The sequence below is a fragment of the Rhinolophus hipposideros genome (genome assembly GCF_964194185.1).
Source record: "Rhinolophus hipposideros genome assembly, chromosome: X".
NCBI classification, from domain to species: domain Eukaryota; kingdom Metazoa; phylum Chordata; class Mammalia; order Chiroptera; family Rhinolophidae; genus Rhinolophus; species Rhinolophus hipposideros.
In genome coordinates this window covers 115,141,946-115,161,878 of record NC_138046.1, presented here as the reverse complement: position 1 = coordinate 115,161,878, position 19,933 = coordinate 115,141,946, and the positions used below count along the sequence as shown (strand labels likewise).

Sequence of the window (19,933 nt, the reverse complement as noted above, 5' to 3'; positions counted from 1 at the left end):
TCTGTTCCATGGGGGCTCATCCTCCAGTAGGCTAGTCCAAGTTTCTTTGTGTGATGACAGAAGAGCTTCCTGCAGCATTAGGGCAAGCCCCAAAACACGTGGTTTTCAAACCTCTGTTTGCATGACTTTTGCCTCATTGGCCAAAGCACATGGCATTGCCAACCCCTGATTTAAAGGATAGAGAAATAAACTCCATCTCTTGATGGGAGGAGTGGCAGAGTCGTATTACAAAGTGGCAGATGTACAAAAATGGGGGGAATTATTGCTGCTGTCTTTGTTAATAATCTCCCACATTAAGAATTTGGATGTCCACAGAGTTTGTTTTCATCTAGTTTCTTCTTCTGTGTACCTCTGTCTGGACTCACTGGGATGCATGATACATTTTCTTATGAGAGGCATTATAATTTTAATTTACTGGACGGTTTTTGCCAAAGAAGAACGGAGTATAAGTTAGATCATTCGTAGAACCCCATCTGAGCATTCATGTATGGTAGCAGGACTCGTTATAATATGGTTTTATCTATAAGATGGCCCCAACGAGATAAGTCTAAAATCAGCCTTACTGTAAAAGTTCAGAGAGTATTTGCCACCTACTAATACCTATCAGAAAACTGTGGTTATGTGTGGGAGCTACAAAGTATATCAGGACTCCAACTAATTTGATGATCCAAACTGAATATTGCTAATTAATAATTGCAAATGCTAGTTGAAGAACCATATTATTTGTGTAACACTTGCATTGATATCAGTTGATATTTGGTTAACATTAAGAATTTACATTCTTGTGCATTCTCAAGACTTTGACATTCAAAATAATTCCAGCTGTAAAAATTATTCAAATCAGTTGACAGAAGAAAAATAGCATGTCGTGGGTATGTGGAGATTTTTCATAGGTTTCTCCATCTAGCACAAGTTTTTTCTCTTGTACAGGTATTAAAGAAAGATCAGTATCTTTCCCTCCCCAACAAAAAATCTACACGAAGTTTCCTAATATGGTTCTTAGGTTTTTGTGGGAAGGAAATGAGATAAATGAAATACTGACTTAGTGTTCAGTGGTTTATTGTCCTAGAAACAAATTCTGTACAGTATTAACAGTGCTTTAATTTAGAGTACTTGTTAAAAGTTTTGTTTTACTAGTATATCATTATAGTATTCTAGAATTTTATCCCATTTTTTTTGTTCAGATATTTTATATTGGCTTTCCCTTCTTAAAGCTTGGGTTATTTATATTTGAAACTAAAGAAAACATGGTTTCTTACTCAATCGCCATATATAATTTGACTTAAGGTTAGATTTTGGGGTACACATATAATGCTGCTTTGGCGATACCTAGATTTTTGTGTATAGCCTTCAAGCCTTCATTTATTAATAACAGTAACATCCTAAAGCCCTCTGGTAAACTCAGATCCTAGAAGAGAACTAAACCCCTAAGTAAACAGAAAAAAAGTTTTGAGGGGAATAGCTATCATAAAGCCCCAGATATAGGGTACAAATAAAGTCAAGTAAATACAGCAGTGCTTAACACAGTTTTAGCTACAAGGTGGGATCAAATAATGAGGTGAATGTTTAAATAAAAAAAATGTATTACAGTAAAGACACATTGCCATTAATCCCCCTCAGAATACTCGCCCTCACTTCAAACACACTTATCCCATCATTCTTGCCACTTTCTGAAGCAGTCTGGAAGTCCTCTTTCGTGAGTGTCTTTAGTTGCACTGTCGTGGCTGCCTCGATGTCCTGAATCATTTTGACTTTGGGGAACAGCCAGAAGTCGCACAGTGCCATACCTGGTGAATAAGGTGGATGAGGACACACCGTAATGTTCTTATGTGACAGAAATTGCTGTATACCAGAAACGATGTGTGACACGGAGCATTGTCATGATGGAGGGTGATTGACAGCACACTTTACTACACGCCTTCTCAACCGTAGCTCACATCCAACTGACTGCACAGAACAAGTTGAAACACGTCATACTTTGTTGCTAAGATTCGATGTGCTGCTTCCCGTATCGAAGATCCCTGCTTTTCCATTGGATGACACACGGCAGCAGCATTCACCATTTTTTCTGATCACAACAGAAAGGCTCCGTGTCACATCGCTTCTGGTATATGGTAATTTATGTCAAATAAAAACATGGTATGTCCTCATTCACCTTATTCACTGGATCTGGCACGGCGACTTCTGGTTCGTCCCCAAAGTCAAAATGACCATGAAAGGTAAATGTTTTGCATCGATTTAGGACATCAGGGCAGCTATGACAGTGCAACTAAAGACAGAAAAGAGGATTTCCAGAACTGCTTCAGAAAGTGGCAAGAACAATGGGATAGATAAGTGTGTTCGAAGCTAGGAGAAGTATTTTGAGGGGGATTAATGGCAATGTGTCTTTTACTGTAATACATTTATTTTTATTTAAACATTCACTGTATTGTTTGATCACACCTTGTATTAGAAATTGTGACTATGCCATCAGAGATTAAATAATGTTCAGTGTTTGTTTTTTAAGAAGAAACATAAGTCAGTAGTACATTTTAATAGACTGAACTTAAAAAATGGATAAGATAATAACTTTCTGACATTTAGAGAGCAAAAAGATAATTACCTAGAAAATAAATTTCTTGGGAACATTTCATTCCCTAAGTGAGGTGTTATCAGATATGTGCACTGTATTAAGGTTTATTAGCCATTCATGTTCAAAATATACCCACATGTGAATAGATTTCAACTTAGTGTATTCTACCTAAATTGTTATTAAATGGATGGGGTTTTTTTTAGCATAGATTTATTCACTTGTGTTCTGAATTTTTACTTGGATATCCATAATTCCTTTTTTTAGCCTCGCTTTTTACCACATGGCACTTTTCAATTCCTTGAATACACAAATGTGCTTTAAATCATGAATCTGTTCAAAACATTTTGGAAATTATTAAAGTGTATTTCTTCAGTTGCCAAGATAATCTCTCCCTTTGCTTTTCAGAGCTCCCTATGGGAAGTCTGTAGATATGTGGTCAGTGGGCTGTATTCTTGGGGAGCTCAGTGACGGACAGCCTTTATTTCCTGGAGAAAGCGAAATTGACCAACTTTTTACTATTCAGAAGGTGCTAGGACCACTTCCATCTGAACAGATGAAGCTCTTCTACAGTAATCCTCGCTTCCATGGGCTCCGGGTAAGAGGCTTTGCTAAAACCCAAAATGGAATCAATACAGCAGCATTTAAATCATTATTCATTACACAATGGAATGCTAAGCTATTCCCTTTCCCATTACAATGTTTATAATCCCCATTATAATATTTTTATTTTTGAATCTTATATAGTATTTGTGGATTTTTAAAAGTGGTCTGAATTTGAAAATAGGAGCTGCAAATGTTTTTCCTAATTTGTAAGTTCCAATTGTCCAGTCTTTTCTAGTATATGCATTATTATATTCTAAACTTTGGTTATCTCAGAATGTTTCTTTATCCAAAATATTCGGTATTCCCAAAATATATAAAAATGTATAAATGTCTGTTGCTTATTTGAGGAAACATATTTGTAGTAATTTGAGGAAGACTTATGAATACTTGCATTCTGCTGATTTCAAGGTGCTGCTCTAGCAGCTATTTCTTGTTCCTCTGTTGACAGTGAAACATCAAATCTTCTTTTCAAGCTAGTCTATTGTCTTGGGCAGACTTTTCTAGACTTGCTAACTTTGTAAAAAACTTGTCTTCAGAGAATATACTAAAAAGGGTCTTAAAAATATAAACTTAGCCCAAATGAGCGACAGCCAGCTTGCATAGGCATCTCATTGGAGTGGCCAGTTATAGGCTGCTTCACTCTTCCATTTACTCCAAAAGCTTTTTTTTTTTTTTTTTAAGTTTTCAACTACCCTGCTTGAGCCAACATGCCAATTGGTGGCCATTGTGGCAACTATAAAACGAACTCACCACCACTTTCTTTCTCTTAAATGTACAGTTCTCAAACCATGTTTTCTTAACGTTTGCAAAGCTCTTTGTTTCTTTCTTTGACATTCTGGACCTCAGTTCGTTTCACTTTGAAGAGCACCCTCCTCACACAGTACCTGCTCCTGAATGTGGACGAAATGAATGAACAGAAGTACATACAATTTCTTTCTCATCTCCTTCCTGCTTTCTCTCTCTCTTCCAAATCTGAGTTACCCCCAGCAAGTTTCTCTTGTGTTCTTTTATTTTTGCTTTTGTAAGCCAAAAATTAGCCAAAGTATGACCATTAATTAGCATGCAAATGGTTCAACGGTTATTGAGCGTTTGTCATACTAGATGCTGAAAATATGATAATAGATGGGACTCATCCTCAGTCTAGCAGAAAGGAAAATCTGTTCAGAAATAAAGTTGGTCATAATTCACGAATTCCTGTTTCACTGAGAATGCATCCACACTCCTTCCCATAGCCTATGAGACTGCATGATCCATGCCCTTCTAGCTCCATGACCTCAGCTCATGCCTCTCTCCATTCCCCGCCCTCTCCGAACTCTCACCACATTTGCCTTTCTTTTTCTTTGGTTCCAACTTCATGGATATGGGACTTGCGACTCCTCCCAACGAGGTATTTCTCTTGTGTAACCCCTTCTCATTTTGTAAATCTCAGCTCCAAGAATGCACCCTCTCTCTGAAGCCCCCCAACATACCAGCCCCACCTCCTTCCAATTGTCTTTCATAGCACCGTTTTTTTCCATCATAGCGTTTATAGTATGTACTTATTTTGTTTATTTGTTTACTTGCTCGTTATGAACTGTCTAGTTTTGAACCACTAGAATATAAGGCAGAAGTCATCTGTCTTGTCCCTGTATTTCCAGCATCTAGCACAGAGCCAAGCAAGCATACCTACTAGGGACTCAATGAATATTGAGCACGTGAATTGGTGTCGTCCTCACTTGAGCTCAACTATATTTCCCTCTCCATCTCTAATGCTTCTTTCTCTCTTAGCACCTGTTACCTGAACTATTGACAACTCCCGAACTGATCTCTCCGATTTTCTCTCGTCAGTTTAGTCTTTTCACATTGCCTTCAGAATGCTCTTCCCTCCAACTGCACATTTCATTCTAAATCCTTTGTGTCTAAAAGCCCCAGGATTGCTGGTTAAATTTAAACTCCTTAAGGTGGCAGTAGGAACCTTGTGCGCCTAGCCCCCCAGCCTCATCTCTAACCCTTTCCTCCCTCCTCCCCGCCTACTCTGCAGCTACATTGACCTTCTCACCATTTCCTTGGCACATTGCTTCTACAGTGCTGTATTTTTCATTTCTGTAATGCTCCTAGGCCTCATCCCACTTCCTGGAAAGCTCTTCGTCCTCCGTCCTTGAAGCCCTTCTAGATTCCTCCAAGAGGATTGATGACTCCCATTTCTGTTCTTCTGTAGCACTATGGTCCTCTCTCTTGCAGCACTCGCTGCAGTCCCTTTTAAGTAGCTGTTTGCAAAATAAATTTCCTCTCTGTACTGATGAATTCCTGGAGGATATGAGCTGTCACGTTCACCATGATATTGGCAGCACACCTACAATAGTGCCTACTAGGTGGAATGGTATTAAGCGATTGAGTATTTGACCTCAGGATTTTACACTAACTGCTAGTATGTCAAGCTTGGCTGCTGGCTACCTTGTTCTTTGGTTAGAGGCTCTATGCTGGATTCTCTGAACTGAGTGTAAACAGATCTGTCACGGTACCTGGCCTTAATACCTTACAAACTAGCTGAAGAGTAAAAATGTTTGTGCATGAAATGATTAGAAAACTACCATTTATAATAAAGCGTGGTATATAATAAAGTACCACATTCTTTACTATATTGTACTGTTTTCTAATACATCTCAATATGATTGGGACCATGAGAGTGTGAAACATTCTGGAAAGTTAGAAATCATATTTGGCTAGATTCACTCGAGAACCATTTATGGAGGATTTGAAATGGATATTGAAGAATGAGTAGCATTTGGATCACATAAGCCACACGAAGGCTGTCTTTTCCTCATCTGTCTGTGGTACTGTTTGTTTACAGACCTCCTCACTGAACAATATTATCTGTAAATGCTAGAGAGCACATGACGACACTGCTTATAAATAGCCCTGCAGAGAAATTGCTGCTTCTGTGACACTTTGATTTTTATAGATCGTAATATTTTTACATTTTCGTCTGAAGGTGTTTGTGGTGTTTTAACTAAATTAACCTTTTTGGAGGTTTAACAACATCTCTTGAGGGCAAGTCCTCCTTGATCGTTTCGCTTGAGAATTCCTGTGACAGACAGCTAAGCACACAGGGCGTGGACCCTACAGTGAAACAAGGGCTCACCAGTAAGCAGTCCAGTGTTATTTGCATTTTGATTGTTATGTAGAGATTGGAAAATGCTCTAATGGTGTGCATTATTTTGAAAAAGTAACAATTGCTGGTCCATAGTTTAGGGCTTAGACTCTGGAGTTAGACTATTGGTGTTCACAACCTGGCTCCATATTTATTACTTGAACGGCCTTAGGCAAGTTTCTTGTGTCTCTGTGTCTTCATGTGTAAAATGATGATAACAGAGGTTCCACCTGATGGGTTTGTTGTGAAGATTTAATGTTATGTCTAAGATGCCCAGACCAGTGCCTCACATACAGTAAGTGCTCCGTATAGAGGCAGTCTCATTGTGTGTCATTGGCCGAGGTAGGGAGGGACTTACTGATTGGGATACGCTTTGAACTTCTATGCTAGAGTTTTGGTTATTTGTTGAATTATCTCCTATTAGAATGGTAGCTTTCGTTCAAAAGCACAAATTAATTTTTTTAAGTTAGGAGTTTGACCATTTTTTTATCACAATATTTCTAATACCTTTTGACTTTCAGCATTAATTTTCTTATCAAGGAAGTGTTACTTCTGAAGGCAAAAAGGAAGGAGTATCTGGTAACCTGTGGTAGACCTCATAAGCAAAATTGTCATTAAAATGTACCAGTGTAGAGTCTTTTATCACAGCATGACAAGATCTCTCTCTCTGGGCTGATATTTAATGCTCTAACAACACCCAAAGGAACCTCTCTTCCTCCCTTAGGAGAGGTGCCTAGGTTTGGAAAGAGTGGGTTTGGACCACAGACTTGGGGGCAAATACTAGTTCTGCTTTTTAGTTATGTGACTTGCCTCGAACCAGTTATTTGAACTTTCTGATTGTCATCTTCCTCATCTCAAAAATAAGAATAATTGCTAACATGCCTCGTGTAGCATCACTTCCCTCCGAAAGCAGAGGTTTGCCTGTGTGTCTGTGTTAAGCTCATGGTATTCCTTCTGCGTCCTCTGTCTAGAAGGTACTGTCCTACTTTTCTCTTTCCTCGCATTTTTCTCATCTTTTAAACCTAGTTCAAATATTGTCTATGGATTCTTTCTTCTACAGCCGCAAACCTCCTTGGTCTCCTTTCTCTAAGCTTCGAGTAGAATTTACGGCTGCGCTGATTGCTTGCCCAACCCAACTGCAGTGCTTGGGTGCAAAGTTTAGGTCTCACCCATATTCTGTCCCTCCTGCTGTACCTGGCAGTGTGGGGATGAGGTCATAATCACTCCCTAAATGCCTTGTTAGAATTTTCCCGCAGAACCAGCCCTCCCATCCACTTACTTAGCATGTTTAAGGATTTCAGTATTTTGCAATGCTCTTCTGTTGGTATAAAGGAAATAGATATTAAAAGCAAAGTCGCTCCTCCATTGGGAGGGAGTTTGTTCACGGCATTGCGCTGTAATACTTCACCATCCACTTAGATATTGTGAAATGTGAGTTGGCAGAGGGAAGGGCAGAGCATCTAAATAAACTTGACCTTTTCCCTTCATTTTATTTAAAAATGCGTTTGTTAACTTAGAAGCCTGTTTGCCTTCTGTTCCAATGCACATAAAGGAAGGAATTGAAAACAGGTCATTAAAAGAGTGTGTTCAAAGCACTAACAGAACCTATGTCTGAATTCACTCTTTCTATTTCTGTGGCCTTTCAGGTACTGGCTTCTGTGCCTTTTTCTCTTTTTATATCTTCTCTTATTTTCAGGACTAAATGGGATGTTGTGAAAAGGACTTAAGGCTTGTCTGTAATAATGGGTGGCCGGTTAGCTCAGTTGGTTTAGAGCGCGGTGCTAATAACACCAAGGTTGCCGGTTTGATCCCCAGTGGGCCACTGTGAGCTGTGCCCTCCTTACAAAACAGAAAAAAAGAATTGTCTGTATAAACTGTATAAATACAGTGTCAAATTTTTATATTTTGGATTGTTTTACATGCTTCGGTATTGTCTGACTAGATTTAAGTATCATCTTTCATCCGTAAGTTTTCCTGTTATTAAATACCCACTCAATCCTATGACTCCATACCTCAAATCCATAGACAGCCAAAGTAACATACATAGAAATAAATTTGATCAGACTGCACCAGGGCAATAACTTCTGTTCACCGGCTCCTTCTCCAGCACTCACAGCTTGTGCACGCCCATCCCCTTCTCCATGCTCACACTCCTGTCGTGTTCTTACAGTTTCCAGCTGTTAACCACCCTCAGTCACTGGAGAGAAGATACCTTGGAATTTTAAACAGCATTTTACTTGACTTAATGAAGGTAGGACAAGTTGATGTTGTCTGTATAATATGTCTTTTGTTAATAGATGTATAATAGATATTAATAGACGTATAATAGATGAAAATGAGGGACTATGTCATGTTAAAAGGTATGTAATGTATTTAAAATTGCAGCAGGATCTGGTATTGCAACATTCCATCTAGACAGGACCATGAGACACCTAAATTACATTCCTAAAATGGACAGGATAATAATCCGGATATAAATAATAAGCAATAATTAAATGTATTCAGCACTCAAGAGCTGCTCAGGCATAAGGTTTTAAAACAAATCTTAAAATGAATGTTGAAACAAAAAAGATTCTAACATGTTTTCCATGAGATTTAGGGCCTCCCATAAGATGTTTTTTACCAGTGACCCTAATTCTGCTCTTTTTCTTATTTGGCCTCTTCTCTCCCAGCCGCATCGCATCGGCTCTTTCTGGTTCTTTTGACACAGGTGCTTGACGTATTGCTTTTACGGTTCCTGAGTGGTCCTCCTGTCCTAGTGTCCCTGGCCAGGGGTCTTCCTGCTCTAGACTGAAAACGTTCTCACAGTTTTTTATTCATGCTTTTCTTTCCCAGTAGACAGTGAGTCAGTCCCTTGAGTGAGAACTTGTTTTATCCTCCCATATGTCTCCAGCTTTCATTGCAGCCAGCCAGTGCATAAGCAAGTGCTGATTTTTTGATAATAGACGTTCGAAAACCACTTGTTAATGGGTCAGTTTCATTTTATGCCCAACCATCAGAATCCGAGGAAGTTACACTGTGCAGAGCCTTTGAGGCATACTTAGCACAGTTGGAATTGCTAAGCAGTGCTCTCAGAACTTTGCTGCGCTTTAAACCATGTTAATCTGTATTCCAAGGAACACTGTAAATCGGTGTGGGGGCAGAGGTGGAGGAGAGGGGCGTGGCTCTTGGGAAAGGCTGCAGCAGAAAACCTTTCATGGATTTTATTCATTATATTTTATTCACAGTATTCATTAATGTATAAAGGGTTTCAGGAATTCCACAGCAAAGAAGCATTTCTGTGTCACCCAACATTTTCCAAATTTAATTAAATACTGAATACTTAAAAAAAAAAAAAAAAGGACTCTACAGCACTAGTGTTCTAAACACAGATTTCAAGCTGCTATTAAAAAAAGAACCCTCAAGGCTCTTTCAGGTTAATTGGGCATAAATTATGTCTTAAAATCAGTTGGGTTTTGTCAATATGTTTTTTCATGCAATTAATATTTATTTATCAGGGTCTTAATTATTTAATAAGTTTTAAAATGTAAATAGAGTAAAGTAGCAAAACTGAATTAAATGCAATTTCATATTTTCTGCCTTTTATCTTTTTGAGTTAAAAATATTTGAACTTTTTTGTTAAATCATTGCCAGATGTAATTACCAAGCATCAGTGTGGCACCTGGTAAAATCTAGCACAGATAAAAATATAAAGATAACCTGAATCTTTCTGCATTTATACCAGTTTAAAAGTTAAACAGGCTAATTCCTATTAATTGAATATATTTACCCTCAAAATTTTTTAACATTAAAGAACCATTTTTATTGAAATATATATTCATAAAAATATACATATTATGTGTACATCTCAGTTAATTTTTATTGTGTAAGCATATCTGTATATCCCCAGCCAAATTGGGATATAGAAAATTATTAGCACCCCAAAAGCCTCCTCATGACCCCCTCCCAGACTCTACCCCCCACCCCTTCCCACTCCTGGAAACCACAATTCTGATTTCTATCACCAAAGCTTATTATTGTCTTGTTAGTATTGAATGTTAATATAAATAGAATTATTCCTTTTGTCTTTTAGTTATTTTTGAAAATGAATTTGAAAAATGACACCATTTATCCTTTCATGAAGAAATGTATTCTCTATGCCATTTCCCTAAAGCAGATTTGATAATTTTGTGAATATATAAGTACCTAAAATGGCCATCTCGTTCTGCGTGTGTTTATATGTGTCATCCATTTTAGTGGGGATATGTCTCCAGAGTTAATCCAAGCCCCTAATAACTTCAAGAATAGCTACAGTAATTATATGGGTTCTATTTTAGTTTAAAAAAAAATTAATGTGGTTTTTTTCCCTCTAAAATACTGATTTTTGAAACTACTCAGTAAGTTTTATACTTTCCTCATAATGACCTCATCCTTCCAAATAATTTGAAAATTAACAGCTATATTCATAAATATAAAAATAGATCTTTGTATGTGCAGTAATTTCTGTTGATAATCTTAACACTTTAATGCTGGTAGATATTTGGCTTCTGAAAGGTCACGTGCACTTCTAATTTAAAATATTCAGGCTGACTTTCCTTTGTTTTAAATAGCATCATGCAGTTGAAACCATTTTGATGTCAACTGTTTTAACTGCCAGTGAGACCAAAATCATTTGATATACTTCCATAGTTTTTGTTTTTTAATAAGGAAGAAGAAAGAATTGAGATAATTTTAGATTTGTGCCTGAGTCGATATGAATGTAAATCCATTTGCATGTAAAGCAGTTTCGGAGTCTTCTGACCCAAAGTGAATGTTTAAGTACATGATAGGGTCAGAGTTCAAAGGTTCTGTGGTGCTCGTTGAAGGTAATTGTCTAAAATTGAATTCTGGCTTATTGGGAGCAAATCTAGGTTTACTTTCCATGTTCGACAGTGGATCACAAAGAGATTAAATGTTGGCAAAACCAATGAAAGTGAGATGGATTTAGGAATGCTGGAATTGTACCCTTTTTCCTTTATCTGAAGGAAAATGTCAGTCACTCAAATAGCAAAGTTCAGTGTGCTCTATTGAGTTATGTTAGGTTATGTAGGTTTTGTTTCTTTCTATATTTATCAATAAAAACCAATCAGTTTTAATAATGAGTCACCTTTTAAAATCTTGTCCAATTATTAAGATAGATATTATTAGAAGAAAACATTTTAGTTGTTAAAAATCTAATATGTGTATAAAAGGGTGAGTACCTTAATGAATAAACAACACAAATAAATTAGATACACAAATAGAAAAATAAGAAAATGAGGAATATCAGTAACCAATAAACATAAAAGTGTTCAACGTCACTAGTAATCAAAGATGTGAATTAAGACAGCTGAGAGGTACCATTTTTTAAATGTCTAATTTACAAGTACTAAAAAGAATGATGACACCTATTGTTGATGAGGGTGCCAGGAAATTGGTAAACTCTAGGTTGCTGAGAGGACTATCATTTGAGGCAAACTTCCTAGGGGGTAATTTGGCAACACTTAGAAAATAATCCTTTAAAAGTTAAAAGTTTGCATACCTACTAGTTCCATTATCCTACGAAAGGAATCATGGATGTATGCAAGGATATCATTTGTTCATCACACTATTAATTATAATAGCGAAAGGTGGCAGCCATCTAAATGGCCAACAGTAGGAGATTGGTTGAATAAATCATGGTATATCCATACCACAAACTTCTATATAGTCATTTGAAAACATGTTGTAAGATTATTTGTTGCAACATTGTTCATAATAATAAAAGAAGGGAAACAACCAAAATGTTTATCATTAGAAAATTGCTAAAAACAACCTAAGGTATATCCATAGGGTTGAAGCTCTTTACTGATATGAAACGATCTCTTAAGATCTAATGTCCAGTGGAAATAAAACTAAGTGCAGACCATTGTGTATGCTACTATTAATATTTGGGTGAAATAAAAGCAGATAGAGATATGTACAGAATATTTTTATGGAAGGATACACAAGAAACTGATAACATGGGCTGCCTCCGGAGAGGGGGACAGGAGAAAGGTAAATAATATGTATTCTTTCATGCGAATATATACTTATTCAAAAAAAATATTTAAAATGTTGAAATTATGTTGTAAAGGTGTTTTTGATTCGTAAGTGAAAAGTGCAGGATACAAAACTTAAAAGAAAATACGGTATTCTAGAGAGGCTGGGAGGGCCTATCCCCAGAGGATAACAGTGGCAAGATTATGGGTGATTTAGATAGTCCTTAGAAAAAGATTTTTTTTAGGCTAAATTGTGTTTGCTAGATATTCTGCAATGACTGTGCATTTCTTTTATAATAAAAAATAAGATTTTTAAATTACGGTTTAAATTTGATTTTGTAATGTTCTTTCCAATCCTAACGTTATTTCCTAAGAATTTACTGAAGTTGGACCCAGCTGACAGATACTTGACAGAACAGTGTTTGAATCACCCAACATTTCAAACCCAGAGACTTTTGGATCGCTCCCCTTCAAGGTCAGCAAAAAGGAAACCTTACCACGTGGAAAGCAGTACTTTGTCTAATAGGTAAGTATTCCCTTTTAAGGAAACACAGATGCAGTGCTGGTCTTACAAGTAGGTGGAGGAGGTGGCTGCTTAAATGATGCAATTAGAGAAAAGAAGGAAAGCCCTCTTTATTCAAAAATATCTTCCTTATGCTTATTACATGATTCAGAACCACATTTTAAGAGTTGTGTGGGTCTTTAAAACTTTCTTATCTTTAACAAGTATATCATGGGAACCTATGCATCCACTGGGAAAGGTAGCATGGGTTAGCAACTGAGGAGGGTTCTAGCCTCATGAGCTAGAAGATTCTGTGTAAGTGGGACCCAGGGGTGATGCCTGGGGGAAGAAGGGTGTGTGAGGGCAAGAGGATTTCTGGAGGGAGAAGAGGATACCAAGCATAGGTGGGTGGGGAGGCACTAAAGATAATCTTTGCAAGTGAACCAAGTAGGTCTGGCTCTCTAGAAGGATCTTGTGTTTTCGTTGCTCTTGTCTTTTAATTATTGAGTTGAGAAGTTGTTTTTTCATAAGAATAAGAATATGGAAATAGTAAAGTCAGTATGGAAGACAGTGATTCAAATTGGTGCTTTTTAAAATATAATTTTCCAGCATAATCTTTAAAAAACAAACAAACAACCACAAAACAAATCTCTGTTTCCTGGGGAGGGGGAGGGACCCACAAGGGATTGGACCATGCAATCAGGTTCTGTCCCCAGAACTGCCATTCCCTGATTCTGTTGGCTGCATTTACTGGAGGGCAGTGTGCTTGTCATGGGCTCCCTGTCTTCCTTCCTCTCCCAAGAAAGTGGTCTTGTCACTTGGTGTTGCTTAGACTATGGGAGATAGGAAATAGTTGGTCTCATCTACTGTTAGAAGAGAAATAGAAAACAGTAATTCTTAACGTGAAGCTTTTTGGATATAAATTTTCTCCGATTATCCCCCAATTTTCTCTCGTTGTAGAACATTTATTCGTAATCTAGTGGAATTTTGAAAGTTCAAGACCTGGTACTTTTTAGATCTGTGAGTGCATTCATAAATTGGCAATAACCATTTATCCGATGTTTTCTCTGCTTAACTGTGCGATTGTTTTTTTAGAGCTGTTTACTCTCTTTAAAATGATTAGTTCTGGTATTGTTGCCCTCACACCTTATAAACTACCTGCAGTTTTTAAAGGAGGCCTAGGAGCAATTTCAAATTCTTTTTAACTGAGTTTGTGTTCACTTTGTTGTCTGTTTGCGTGAGAACTTAGGCCACTAAGTCGAGGCACAGTGTTCATCTTTTGGTTGCTCCTTTGCATTATGCCTGTCTTATCTGGGATCGCCCCCAGGTCCAGTGCTTTGGTCTCCCTTCTACTGTAACTGTCACTTGACTCCTCTAGTTTACATTTGCAAAGAAAAAGGATCCCAATGATATGAAGTTCAGTAGACTGGTTGTTGATTTGTGTTGTAGTGATGATTAGTAGAATACACAGACTACCATGAAATGGGGTCTGTGTCTTCGTCCTCCAGTGACTCACTTGAAAGATCCCCAGTGGGGATCCAGGCCTCTCCTTGGGAACCCTCTTTAATCTATCAAGGAGGATGTGTGTGGTGATGCAAATGTGGTTTATATGGGTCTTTGAGGAGTCCTCCCAAATCCCTTTTTGAAGCAGATGAGAACAGAAATTATAAGTAAATAAAAATCTCTGGAAAAATTCATTTTTAGGTCTTGACATCATGTTGAATACATTAAAGAAAAAGTCCTAAATGGTTTATCTAGCAATGATCTTAGTTTATGTGTATCTGGAAATGTCCTTTTCTCCACACTTGTCTATGGTCCTTATTCCTCCATGGAAGCCCTTCTTGCTGGGAACACTAATTCTACACAGACCATAGCTTCCTTGGACTTCCCAGCACCATTGTAGAGTTGGCTGCCAATCACACTCTCCCCTGCCCTGTCCCTGAGACATGCACACCCTGTCTTCTGTCGTCGTCGCAGCTCATGTCTCTGTAGGAGAGGCAGTGGACTCTTGCATTACCTAGCCCCTGCCTAAGTTTCCTTCAGACTCATCTGAAGTTCGTCTTAAACATGGCGGCATGGTGCTTCAGCCTACCCTTCACTGCCCTCTCACCAGTCCTGCTCTGCCAGACTTCTCCATAAAAATGTGGCTTTGTATCTTTAATGTTTGCTTTGAAAAGTTATTTTAACTAAAGAGATTAGCTATCTGTCTACCTGTCTTTCCTTTACTTTCCTTCCAGCCAACCATTTAAGAAGAGTTTATATATTAAATCCTCTTAAGAGGTTGTCAGTTTAACACAGATTCCTTACAGTTGTGTATCAAAGAGATCTATGGAATTTTTGAAGCAGTTTTTTATTGTTGTGCTTTGGCAGGGCTCCAATTTGAAGACAACTTGATGCCCTTTCTACATAGGAATTATGTGCAAAGCTTAATGCCTTCAGGTTAATATCAAGACAGTAACTTTTGTGATAGCGCTTTAGACTCTTAGTACATTTATGGGAAACCTAACTTTTTGACAAATATTTCTACCTTAACTTGCTCGTCTTGCTTTTCCTGTTAGAAATTGTAGCTTACATCGTTATGACTATGTTCTTCCTAACGTATAAGTCCATGCTCCTCATTGAGAGCAGTGTTTTCCAAGAGTTTTCAAAAACTAGCAGCCGTCTTCACTTTTCTCTCTCCTTTTCTGGCCCTCTTTGGAGCTTCAGACATTTCACAATATCTGCATGTTATCTCTGCTATTACTCTTTTTAGGCCTGGCAGGAAAAGGGGAGGAAATAAGATTATGAGAGCTCAGGGGAGCCAGGCAGGAGGAGCCCCGCCCCCCCCCCCTCACCCACCAGGGATCTGTAATCTGGAGGGACACAGCTATGATCTGAGTCAGGGTGCCCATGCTGGGAAGGAGGAGGGAGGGCAGCCCCCAGCCCCTTGCGCTGCTAAGCCCACCTGAGAGTTAGGCAGCAAGGGAGCCTGGGTGATGTAGTCTGCAGAGTTGGGCTGCTGAAGCCCAGGATGGGGCAGAGAGGAGTGGAGAATGGACGGGGGGTTGGGCAAGTGGAGACTAACCAACACAATCATATGTATTTATGGGTGAGACTATTGGTCTATCATTGTGTAGGGTTTTGAAAGTTGCTAAGATATTTTAGTTGCCAAGATATAAGTTGACAGACTAATGATGTAAAATCTGCCTTTAGGATTCGGGGACTGTCCCATATTAACCCAGGGATAGACTCTGTTAACATCATTTAACAGAAAGTGAAACTTTTCCTTTCTTTGTAACTTCTTTCTGGGTCTGAGATCTGCCATTTAGTTAGCTTGTATTTAAGTGACTTATTTAATGCTGCAATTCTTGTGACCCAAAGACAAGAGATTAGTGAGTACACTTAGAAGGTGGGGCCTTGCACACTGGTACAGGCTTGCTTGGTATCAGATCCTTTTTAACACTGAAAGGTAGGAGCAGAGGGAAAGGTCCCTTACCTTTGATGCCTGAGCAAGTGGATTCTCAGGAGAAATGGGAAGGCATAGGTTCACAGATTACCTTTCTACAGGGAAAAAAGTGACTTTTCTCTCCATTAGCATGTGATGTGAAAAAAACTCCCAAGTCAAACCATCCTTAGCAATAACAATATTTGCAAGAAAATTTTCTAAATGCATAGTAAAAAGGGAATTATTTTTCATTTAAAAACATTCTCACCTATCTCAAACTATAATTTGATCCTTCAAATAATTGCAATAGAACAAAATAACCTTGCTCGGATGACAGTTTCAGCTTTCAAATAAAGGACAAGGTTTTCCTCTGGGTTTATATTTTGTATTTTAAACCAGGTAGGAAATGAAGCTTTAAATCCTAAAGACCTCGGTCAGTTTGGAATAATGATGTGTGAAGTGAAGAAGAGAATAAAATTGCGTCCTTTAGAGAGAAATGAACTCTTTAGATCCCTGTGATCCAATTAGAGACTCATTCCTATTGAATGTGCAAGGAGGTATCTGATGTACCCCAAGTATTGCCACTTCTCGAAAACAGAAACATTGATCCTCATGTTTTCCAACAAACCCCACCAGGCAGTTTACATTTCTTTTTAGAGTGTCATTTTCTTTTATTGAGTGCATTGCTAGAATTCTCATTCTTTGATGATATGGGCTAAAGACGAAAGAGATACTGCTGGTGTCTGTGTGTATATGCTGTGAGTATGTATTACTGAGACAGGCTGTGAGTTCAACAAATAAAAATGAAGCTCAAGGAACACCGTGGCCTTCAAGTCTAAATGTTGCCTTCTGACATAAGCAGACATAAGAATCATAAAGAGTTTGTCTATAACTCAACTGTCTTCTGATCAGGCGTTCTATAACAAACACACATGTGGGCAAAAGCATGTTTTCCCAGATTATCAGTTAGAAACTGTATTGACAGCCAGTTAGCTGCGCTTTCGAGGATGCCAAAATATTTCATCAGGACCAGTGCTTTGTTGCAGAGAGACTTGATCCGAGGCACTTACTTCTTATGGTTACTTGTTATTTGTTGACATGAGTTTGAGAGATTTACATGTTTTCATCTTTGAAGTGTTGTAAGTATTTGTTCTCTTTTTTATGATACTTTTTGTGTGTCTACTATTGAGGAAAACTAATGTACTTTTTTTTTTTTTTATTTTAACATAGAAACCAAGCCAGCAAAAGTTCCGCTTTGCAGTCTCACCACAGATCTAACAGCAAGGACATCCAGAACCTGAGTGTGGGTCTGCCCCGGGCTGATGAAGGTCTTCCTGCCAACGAAAGCTTCCTGAATGGAAACCTTGCTGGAGCTACTCTTAGTCCCATGCACACCAAAACCTACCAAGCAAGCAGCCAACCTGGGTCTACCAGCAAAGATCTTACCAACAACAACTTACCACACATTCTCAGCCCAAAAGAAGCCAAGTCAAAGACAGAGTTTGATTTCAGTATTGACCCAAAGCCTTCAGAAGGCCCAGGCACAAAGTACCTCAAGTCGAGCAGCAGATCACAGCAGAACCGCCACTCATTTATGGAAAGCTCTCAGAGCAAAGCCGGGACACTGCAGCCCAGTGAAAAGCAGAGTCGTCACAGCTACATTGACACCATTCCCCAGTCCTCTAGGAGTCCCTCCTACCGGACCAAGGCCAAAAGCCACGGGGCGTTGAGTGACTCCAAGTCTGTAAGCAACCTTTCCGAAGCCAGGGCCCAAATTGCAGAGTCCAATACCAGTAGGTACTTCCCATCCAGCTGCTTGGACTTGAACTCTCCCACCAGCCCAACCCCCACCAGGCACAGCGACACGAGAACTTTGCTCAGCCCCTTGGGGAGAAATAACCGAAGTGAGGGCACTCTCGACTCACGCCGAACCACAGCCAGGCACTCAAAAACTATGGAGGAGTTGAAGCTGCCTGAGCATATGGACAGCCATTCCCATTCACTGTCTACACCTCATGAATCCTTTTCTTATGGGCTGGGCTACACCAGCCCTTTCTCCTCCCAGCAGCGTCCACATAGGCATTCCATGTATGTGACCCGGGACAAAGTGAGAGCCAAAGGATTGGACGGAAGCTTGAGCATAGGGCAAGGGATGGCGGCCAGAGCCAACAGCCTGCAGCTCTTATCACCTCAGGTACAGCTGAGGGCCTTGCCTGAACCTATTGGCTCACCATGGGAAGGTGGTGCAGGGGTCAGTCTGCAATTTTCCCTACTGCAGGAGGTTAGACATTCTTGACAGGATGCATTTTGGGAAGCAGTACTTGAAGGACTAATCTGTTAAAAACAAAAATGATGTAAGCCAGTTGTTGAGAACTCAGAAAGCTCCTTTTTAGAAATCTGTTTCATTTCTTAAATGTTCCTTTCTGGCATATTTGATTGAGAGACTCCTATTTTGATTTATTATAGAATTCATTGGCTATATGGGCTAGTTTTTTAATTTTCTCAAAAATCAGTGTGAATATGGGGATTTCCCTCTAATCTCTCCAAACCACATTTGCTTAAACCAAACCCTTTGCTAAGATGTCACTCAATATCTTAAATGAACTGAAAAGGTGTAAATGTATCTAGAGCTATCGCTAAATTGAACTTCGGACCAGGATAAATGTTAATTTTTAGTCTTTTGGATTGTTTTTAAATCTCAAGGCAATGTTTTTAGCATCATACTTCCTCCATCTTACTGATCTTCAGATTCTAGAGCTGACACTCACTTGTTTAAAAGCAGCAGCATTCTTATGACAGAACATGTTTTTTAAAATTATGTTTAGTGATGTGAAACATTTTACCTGCAACAAAGAAGTGAAGGCAGAAAAAATCAACGTCAGAAGAAGCAAATAGATTCGTGTAGGGAAAGTAGTCCCCTTTCAGAGGCTGTGGAAACGGGTTCATGGGCGTGCGTCAGAACCCCAGGAGACATGGCTGGATTATGTAATGGGAGGCTCAGTGCTGGGGAGAGGGCATTGGCGGTGATAAGTCCGGCTGGGAAGCCAGGTGCTTCAAACTGGGGAATTTGGGAAAGGGATCCCATCTCTCTGTGCCTCAGATTCCTCATCTGAGGTTCGCTGTAAGAATTAAAGACGGTGTAGAAAGTGCCCAGGGCCCGTCACGGTAAGTGTGAAAGTTGTTGCTGCTGCTGCTGCAATGGTGGGGGCTGTTGTTTAGACATTGAACACCTCTATGCTGGGTATTCTCGGGCGCTCAGAAGAGTCTGAGGTAGGGTTCTTGCCCTTGAGAAACTTCTCTCAGGGAAGATTAAATTATACATGATAACAATGAAATAATTAAGAAGCACATTATTATGGCACTGGCTATAAATAGGAGTTGAGAACAGGGAGAGAGCATTGTGAGCAGGAGCAGTCAGAAATGGCTTTAGGGGCAATGAAAGGGCTTGTTCCGAGCTAGGATGTGGAGAGGATTTGGATGGCTAGAGAATGAAGATGTGTTCAGGCACTGACTGACCTAGGCCCTGGGAAGAGCTAGGCTCCATGATAGGCTCTAATGAGAATGCTGAAAATGATGTGGTCCCTGTCCTCTTGGAGTGTGTGGGCCGGGGTGAGGTCGCACCCTTGCCAACGGATAGGTTGTTAAAATACTGTGAGCCTGCATGCCCACGCTGTGCTAGAGGTAT

At 39.1% G+C, this 19,933-nt stretch overlaps 1 protein-coding gene across 2 annotated transcripts in view; it reads left to right on the top strand.

Moving 5' to 3' along the window:
* The window catches only part of CDKL5 (cyclin dependent kinase like 5), a 159,963-nt gene that overhangs the window by 117,986 nt on the left and 22,044 nt on the right, over positions 1-19,933 (top strand). For both annotated transcript variants that reach the window (XM_081041887.1, XM_081041886.1), the window contains exons 9-12: positions 2,978-3,167; positions 8,476-8,556; positions 12,697-12,848; positions 17,479-18,442. In XM_081041887.1, coding sequence (XP_080898013.1) covers positions 2,978-3,167; positions 8,476-8,556; positions 12,697-12,848; positions 17,479-18,442 — 1,387 coding nt within the window. The remainder of the gene's footprint in view (positions 1-2,977; positions 3,168-8,475; positions 8,557-12,696; positions 12,849-17,478; positions 18,443-19,933) is intronic.